The sequence below is a fragment of the Nicotiana sylvestris genome, chromosome 8, assembly GCF_000393655.2.
Source record: "Nicotiana sylvestris chromosome 8, ASM39365v2, whole genome shotgun sequence".
Classification (NCBI taxonomy): domain Eukaryota; kingdom Viridiplantae; phylum Streptophyta; class Magnoliopsida; order Solanales; family Solanaceae; genus Nicotiana; species Nicotiana sylvestris.
In genome coordinates, this window is record NC_091064.1 from 166,022,710 (window position 1) to 166,031,589 (window position 8,880).

The 8,880-nt window shown below is 36.8% G+C and overlaps 1 protein-coding gene across 2 annotated transcripts; it reads right to left on the minus strand.

Annotated features, from left to right (window-relative positions):
- Window positions 1-609: 609 nt before the first annotated feature.
- Window positions 610-5,506, minus strand: LOC104242741 (early nodulin-93). 2 transcript variants are annotated; one of them, XM_009797821.2, is made up of 5 exons: window positions 5,299-5,506; window positions 5,034-5,182; window positions 3,044-3,105; window positions 2,555-2,630; window positions 610-930 (listed from the first exon to the last, which is right to left on the minus strand). In XM_009797821.2, the coding sequence occupies exons 2-5, from the start codon at window positions 5,143-5,145 to the stop codon at window positions 845-847; spliced, it is 336 nt and encodes a 111-aa protein (XP_009796123.1). In that variant the 5' UTR covers window positions 5,146-5,182; window positions 5,299-5,506; the 3' UTR covers window positions 610-844. The 2 variants fall into 2 exon arrangements, with proteins under 2 accessions (XP_009796123.1, XP_009796124.1); XM_009797822.2 differs by having other exon boundaries at window positions 5,309-5,430.
- Between the last annotated feature and the right edge of the window lie 3,374 nt (window positions 5,507-8,880).

Below are 8,880 nucleotides of genomic sequence, written 5' to 3' on the forward strand. Positions count from 1 at the left end.
ATTGTCTATAAATTTAGAAGCTTGATCTCATTTTTTATACATGGAAAATCTGAAAACTTCTCCATTCTTTTCTACATTGTTGCATTATTTTTCCAAATAAATAAAGTGTCAAGTGTGATTTGTTCCGTTTGTTAATTTCGTTGAAGTTCTGTAATTTCGATTGCTAGTATTACAGAATAGTTTTTTCGTTCTATCCTAAGAGGAAGTAATCAATAACCTTGGGCAACAGTGAGGGGATTAAATTCCTTAAAAACACACAAGCAACTTGTGGGCTCGGAATTATTTTACGATTTGTTTATTGAGCTAACGTTTCTTTTTCCTATGATTTTCTGTTTCGAATACAGATTATTAACATCTTCTATTTACTCTACACCTTCCATCCCGTTTTCGATTGACCTAATATATAAAGGGATTCCTACATTGAATTGGATTATATGATATATTTATTCTCTGTACAAAAATCAACTTCTTCATACTTGCAAAAGGTTCAAGGAAACAGATTCATTACAAACCCGCATTTCCATTTTCTGCAGTTCAGAAAGCCTGAGCACTCACCAGGCAATTATAATATGAGCAGTTAATAGCTTTGCTTGCCTTTTGAGAATGACATGGACCAACCACTTCTTACTCCGGATCCTTGATATACAGAAAAGAGGAAAACAAGTAAAATGATTATTGTGGGGAAGATTACTCATACATGTTACAAATCCAAACTGGCATTTTTGTGCTATGATCAACAAATTAATAAAACTTCCTCAGTTATCCTTTTAAGCCAGAGTACATAGTAATGGAGCACCAGTGTATGCTCTCACAACGAGCATATTAGGATCTCCGGACTAGTGTTTTAAGCAGATTTATCGTAGTGAGTGTTTCTCCTTGCGCATTCCAAGATTGTCTTGTCAGCAGTAATGAAGTATGCAGCAATGGAAGCTGTTCACAGTAAGAAAACAAAGTAAGCACTACAAACTAGGGACTTCAAGAGACTAGTTAGGAGCTGCAGAAAGAAATGAAGGAAATAGAGAAAATATTACTACAACTGATGTAAATATACAAGTATAAGATCACCTAACATGCTATGTCATTCTAGAAGTACAATACATGATAATAATGTCTGGTGACAAAGCGAAAGGAGGTTGCAGCAAACGAAATAATTAATACTCATTGATGACAAGATGAAGCTTTAGCATGGGAGAAACACAAACTAGACATACTAGATAAAGAAACCGGACATTGAAGTTTCTCATCGGTAGATGACTGAAGCATTCAAGAACTTAAATAGACTACCGCACTTTACCAACAATTAACACAAGGTAACTGAAGACGAAGTGATGAAGTACCTCCTGACATTACATGCATTTGAATACTAATAGACGATAAAAATACCGCAAATTATCACTTAAAAAATAGTGCATCATGAGTTGTAAAAAAGATAAGTTCACAAATGCTGCCTTTCATCAGAAGAATGCATCCATAAGGTGTAATAATTTGACAAGGACTTCACTTCCTCTGCCTTCGGAAAGAAAAGGTGCTTTTATGCTCAAATCCATTCTTGATGTTGACTAGATTAACACACTAATAACTTTTCTATCAAAATCTTATAACCATTTTCACAAGGTTTTATTTTTATTCAAAAAGGTTTGCCATAAAAGAGTAAATACCCTCACGTTTGCATATAAGGATATCAAAAGTTTCCACATTTTACGAGGATGATAGAAATTAGGGCTCTTCTAAAAAATAAAGACAATAATTATTCCTTAACCTTGAAAATAACTTTAAGTTTACAAAACATGATGAAATGAACTGTCTGAATTGAAATAAAATTAAAGGGTTTTAGTAATGACTAGAATTAGTTGATGTGCTTAATGGACCTTCTAAAAAGTTTAGGGGTTCCAACTATCTTTTGCCTCAAAAAGAAGAGAAAACACACAGAGTTTAAATAAGTCAAAAGGCAAAATAAATTTCCATAGTAATTGCAGGATTCCCAAAGAATGTTAAAAATTAAAGGAATATAAATGAAAAAAGAAGAATTAACATAGTAGCATGCACACATATAGTTTTTTTTGGTCCTATTAAAGTAAATTCCAGTAAATAAGTTAAAAGGGTAAAATAAAATTCTTGTAGTTAAAACTTTTCACTAAAGAACGAATATCTTCTGGTAAAAGACCAATAGATTGCTTAACCTCAGTGTATATAGGGGTGTGTCCTTTTCTTTTCCTCTTCGTTTGGGTAGGTCGCAAAATTGCATCATAATGAAGTAACTTGGTAATATTAAGTATTAAAATTATTTGGCAACTCGGATTAAATAGTTTATCGATCAAGTAAGGAACTCAACCAGTGCACATGCCAATTCCAGTTTGAGGAAAAAGATCAAACATGAAGAAGATGATGATAATAATTCACATAAAATTAGTCAAACAAGATGGGAGAAATACACTTTGTAGCTTTTATGTATCTTCACATGTATATAAGCCTAATCATAAAATTACAGGCCCTCACGCAATCAACAGTTAAAGGACTTATCGATAAAATATGTGAACATATGTTAAGGTCATACCAGCAGATATGATGAGTGCTTGAGCAGTATAATTGAGATTTGCCTTTGCCCAAGGAATTGTCCGCACAGCAACCAACTGAATATCAGAGAGCCAACATTTATAAGCTACAGAAAATTGATAGAAGAAAAATAGCCTTTTCCCTGTCCATGAATATATTCTCCATCACAGCAATGGTGTCACAGCTGATAGCACCAAAGTGTTAGAAAGAGAAGAATAGATATTAATAAAAGAAGGGTCGGTTCCATGAAGGTAAGATGTCATCACCGGTCATTACTTATCTAGAGCAAGATCATTCGTTATTATCTAGTTTGACCATCAATAGCTATCAGAACCAGAGGACTGCAGATAAAAATGGAACTCTTGACAAACTAAAAATCCAAAATGAAGTTCAAAGACAATGTTGTACCTCTATAATAGCAAGAGTATAGTCTAAATCTAAAAATGCTTGGGATATAATCAGATCACTAGAAGAACATCAGTTCACGAACCGTAGGAATTGCACTAGCAACACATGCAATTGCAGCTGCTTTACTTCCCGCACGGACACCCTCTGCAAATTCAGCAAAATGAAAATGCACAAACAATTAGGTATTAGATATATCTTTTCCACTAAATGGAAATAACCAAACTTTATAAAGAGGCAAACTTCACATATAACATGTACATTAATTAGCATAGCAAAAGAAGAACGAGAGAACTTTCTTTTTACATTGTCAACATAGCAGTTGAACTAATATTCATACCACAACTAAGTAAAAAACAGAGCATTCAAAATTTTGAATGCAATAAAATATGTATAAGAGGAATTAACCTAAAACCAAGCATTGCAAATTTGCAATCAATAACATAATAGAAATCGAGTCAACTTTCTAACAGCCGCTGTTTTCTTTTTTATAAGTCTTCATCACAACCTACAGACATGAGAAGTGAAACAATATAAACTAACAGAACTTGAAATTAGGAAAGAATCATCCACCACAAAGTTTCTTTTCCTTCATGATCATGACGAGATTTATCTACAGCAAACCAATTTCAAAGGCAGAAGAAAATCTAATGTCAGAAACCTGATCACTGTAAGTCTGTCACCAACCAGAAAGCAGAAGCAACATTTTTTTTTTTTTGATAAGGTAGGTAACAAGCAACTTTATAGTATAAAACTTTTAGAAAAAAAAACAGATTAAGTGGGGTATTTTGAAGTGATAAAGAATGCACGGTATATCTGTTTAATGTCAACTCCATATGAAACCCCTTTCTCAAAAAAATGGAAAAAAGAAGCATAATTTGAGAAAACATTTGTTATTAGGAAGTAGGAACTAAAATAATCAGATTGGGATGTGTGATGAAGATGATACTTCAATAGAATAATCAGATATGGGATGTATGATGGAGTTTAGTACTTCAATACTTTGTCAGATATTGATTGCTTGAAAATTTCATTTGAATTTAAATACAAACCAAAGAAGTATGTGTTTGGCAAATACTTAAATGCCCTCTTAGGACTTAACATTGTTCAATGCATACTATCATCACCATTGGAAAGGAATTTATTTATGAAATAGTTACAAAGAGAATCAACTAACTATGTATTTCACCAGTTCATTAAGGAGAAAGCCAAAGAAGCACGAGGCAGTTAAAAAAGCCTTAATTAAAGCTATATTCCCACTGATCCCAACATATGAACATTTGTAGTTTACCACAAACTCCGTCGGACTCAGCCTTAAATTACAGAGGAACCATATCCCACAGTCTTCCTTTTCTTTCTGTTACAGCAATAACATATATTAATCTGGCCTTATGTGGATACTCCTAAGATCAGAAAGTATTCCATGTCAGGACATGCCAAGTATGCAAAGCACAAAAAGTCCCAAATAAAAGCATATCATGTTTTATGCTATTTTCTATTGTAGCAACGCTGGTTTTACCCTACTTGCCAGCTTCGTAGTTTGTTCGAGTGATCATAGTAGTTGGTTCATCCAGGCCATGAAACAAGATAAATGATGAACCAATCACAGGAGGCTTGTGAATTGAGTATTTTCAATGCTTTCTAAAATCGATCTAGAACCTAAACGACAAAACCTTCTCGCTAAATGAGGTTATAAAAGGTTCTTTCCAACATATAAAACTTGCTATACAAAGCTGTTTTCAATGGGAAGCTTGTGGCTGCAGAAGAACACCAATTACAAATACGATCAATTTTCATTTAAAATAAAAAAACAAAAATTGATCAATTAATATTCCTTAACAGCCAAACTAGAGTTGACCCAGAAGAGAACCCCATATTATAAAATGGGGTCCATCTAGTTCTCCACGAAAACTAAGTTTAAGCGCTCAGCAGAATCGTGAGCTAGAGTAGGGACTAACACTTTTCTCTAAAATTAAAATTAAGTTCTTTTCTGATTAGCGCTAATCATAAAACAAAGGTAAATTTCAATGTTTATTTCACCAAATATCTAGAAATGAGAAAAAAAAAATGGGAACCTTGAGTACATTCCCTAGACTTGCGAATTCTGTCCTCCTCAAATGCAGAAGCAATCAACAAAGATTCCCTTCGCTTTGCCCACGAGTCCCTCATCTCTGATGAAATTCCCATCTTTCTCTTTTTTGTTGTTTGATAAATCAAGAAGATTCTGTGTCAGCAAAAACCCCAGATGGATTTTATGCAAGAAAAAACGCAACTTTAATTTTCAAATATAATTTAACAGGAACTAAGAGGAGAAGCAGAAAGATGGATCAAGAAAATGACCTGGGCTTACAGATATAATGGAGATAAATGATATGATGATTGACAAAGCAAAACAAAAACTGAATACTGGAGGGCGGCGAGTTGAGAGTTGTATTCAGTTGAATTTGGACTGAAGGAAGAGAAATTAAAAATTAAAGCAGTATTCAGCGCACACAGAGTTTCTTTTTTATTTTCCTTTTCGGGATTACTTATGGCTAAAAGTTAATCCGCACTCCGTGTAAAGTAATGCATATTTATATAAAAATAAAAATATATCATTTATTTAAACACACTAATAAGAAAGTAATACTAGTATATAAAAGGAAATAGAGGGAATAGTGTATACGGTCCAAATCGGGTTCGTCCATTGTTAGACCAATCGAGGTTGAAATATGGCAGGTTAAAGTTCGGGTTATATCGAACCAAGGCGCAAATTAGATCGTCGAGCTCGTGACCCAAAGACCGAACAAGATCGAGACCGAGCAAGATCGAGGGAAACTTACCGAGCCAAATAACGAAAAGCCAAAATATTCGTAATCAATCGCGGATCAAGGCGGAAATCTAGGCACGTATCAAGAAGAGGCCAATTAAATAGCAAATCATGAGATTTTTTACCTTGTATAGAATTGTATCAAAAGTAGAACACATCCCCTATATAAAGAAGGGTTCTAATCATTTGTAGGACATATGGTAACACGCAAAAAAGAAAGCAATATATTGATCATTTCTAGTTCTTATCATCTTGTTGTTTAGTTCTAACACTGGTTGAGACATTTCTTGGCTCGAGGATGATCAAACTCAGAAGCTAAGGCTGTTCAATATTGTGGTTTACATTTATTTTATTATAATTAATTTCAACATTAACCTGTCTTCTTAATTTGTATCAAGTTATATCACGTATCCTTAAAACCGCATACAAATTCAATTGTTATCCAAAGGTAAACAGTTTGGCGCCCACCATGGGGCTAAGAATAATAGTGATTAACCGGTACAAACTTTTATAACACACACTATTTTACAATTGTTCTTTGAAGTATCTTTGATTCCAGGACCAAAATGTCAAACTCTCAATCAATACCTCTACACGTTGACAATGATTTCGGCGACCACGACAAAAATGATAATATAGCACCAGGGAACGATGTGCCCCCAGTTGGCCTCGATGAAATTCCGGCTGTAGGTCCAATCGACGTCAGCTCACACGTAACCATCAACGCGAATTTGGTCGTCAATCCTGAAGGCAGCGTCTGTAGAGACGTTCGATCAGCCGGTCAAAGTACATATGGCGGCGAAGATGGCGGGATCAGTCTGCGGGTGATCTTCGAAATGTTGCAGACTCAGCAGGCAGCGATAGCCCAGCTCCAAAACCAGAATCACCCACCGAGTAGGGCCAAGCTCGAGCCGTCCCAGGAAGTTGTACATATGGTCGAACCAGTTTCAAGGAAATCGAGCGAGAAAGAATCGGAGACCAATCCTGCAATCATGAAGATGCTCGAAGAACTAACAAAACGAATTGAGTCAAAGGAAAAGTAAATCGAGGAAAATGATAAAAAGGTGGAAACTTACAACTCCAGGGTCGATCAAATCTCGGGGCCATCATCGATATTGAAGGGCCTGGACTCCAAGAAATTTGTGCAAAACCTTTCCTCCCGAACGCGGCTCCTAAGTCGATCCCCAAGAACTTCCGCATGCCCGAGATTCCTAAATACAATGGAACAACTGATCCGAATGAGCACGTCACCTCTTACACATGTGCTATCAAAGGGAATAATCTAAAGGATGACGAGATCGAATCTGTCTTGCTAAAGAAATTCGGAGAGACCCTGTCAAAGGGAGCTATGATATGGTACCATAATTTACTACCTAACTCGATTGACTCATTTGCTATACTTGCAGATTCTTTCGTAAAGGCACACACCAGGGCCATCAAGGTCGAAACCAGGATATCAGACCTTTTCAAGGTAAGACAAAAGGACAACGAAATTCTCAGAGAATTTGTGTCTCGATTCCAAATGGAACGAATGAACTTGCCACCAGTCGCTGATGATTGGGTTGTTCAAGATTTCACCCAATGACTCATTGTTCGAAGCTCAGTGGCTTTATAACAGTTGAAGCAAAATTTGATAGAATACCCGGCTGTTACTTGGGTCGATGTGCATAATCAGTATCAATCAAAGATCAGGGTCGAAGGCGATCAACTTAGGGTCTCTTCCGGGTCCGTTTATCCTATCATACCCGTCGATAGAATCAAGAGGAATATTGACCTAGAACCGAGGTTGAACAGAGATCAATATCAGCCATATAAGGAGATAGTAGGAGTAGCGGATCCGGGCAAAATTTCTGCACGAAATGAAAGGAGAAGTTATCGAGGCCAAAGCTCTTGAAGGCTCATGAGCAAGAACGGCTTCGACAGACCTATCGGACATAAAGAGGCACCACGATGTTAAAGTACAACTTTAATGTTCATGTGGCTGCCATCTTATCATTTATCGGACGCATCAAAGATACCAAGTGGCCTCGGACTTTACAAGTGGATCCAGCCCAAAGGGATACAAACAAATATGCAAATATCATGGCACTCATGGCCACATAATGGATGATTGTTGACAATTGAGAGAAGATGTAGCCCGGTTATTCAACAACATGCACCTTGGGGAACTTCTGAGCGACCGAGCCAAGAATCATTTTAGAAACAGGGATTCCAATAAACCAAATGAGCAATACTAACCTCAACAAGTCATTCATATGATCATTGGAGGGGTCGATGTTCCTCAAGGTCCAATGTTAAAGTGCACCAGAGTATCAATCACAAAGGAAAAACGAACCCGGGATTACATACCAAAAGGAACTTTATCTTTCAACGATGAGGATGCAGAAGGAATCATGCAGCCCCATAATGATGCACTGGTAATATATGTACTCATGAATAAGACTCGAGTTAAACGTGTAATAATTGATCCAGGTAGCCCAGCCAATATCATTCGATCGAGGGTCGTAGAGCAACTCGTCCTACAGAACCAAATCGTGCCTACGACTCGAGTGCTAAACGGATTCAACATGGCTTGTGAAACTACTTAGGGAGAAATAACGTTATCGATAAACGTAGCCGGAACCACCTAGGAGACCAAGTTTTACGTAATCGAAGTGGACATGAGGTATAACGCCCTGTTCGGGAGACCATGGATCCACAACATGAGGGATGTGCCCTCGACCCTTCACCAGGTATTAAAATTTCCAACACCAGAAGGCATCAAGATGGTCTACGGGGAGAAACCCTTCGCAAAGGAGATGTTTTCTGTCGATAAAGTAATTCCGATATCAACACTCTTATAGACAAATGAGTCAGGTTCGAGAGCAAAAAAAAGAAGCCAAATAGTAATCATCCATGCTAGCCTCGACCCAATCTGACAAGCAGGGGACTGACGAAGACGATGATTACGGGGTTCCTCGATCCTTATAGTTCCCGATGATTCCGACGCTACCAAATCAATGATCGAAGAGTTGGAGCAGGTCGTACTGATCGAACATTTGCCCGATCTAAAGATATACCTGGGCACGGGGTTACCCCAGCCTCAGGAAAAAACTCATTCAATTTCTTATAGC

Excerpts from the sequence above, each read along its gene's own strand:
- LOC104242741 (XM_009797821.2), bottom strand. The coding sequence starts at position 5,145 with ATGGGAATTTCATCAGAGATGAGGGACTCGTGGGCAAAGCGAAGGGAA. Across the intron at positions 3,106-5,033 it reads GTCTAGGGAATGTACTCAAG|AGGGTGTCCGTGCGGGAAGT; the intron begins GTTCCCATTTTT and ends CTGAATTTGCAG. Across the intron at positions 2,631-3,043 it reads TTGCTAGTGCAATTCCTACG|TTGGTTGCTGTGCGGACAAT; the intron begins GTTCGTGAACTG and ends TCTGATATTCAG.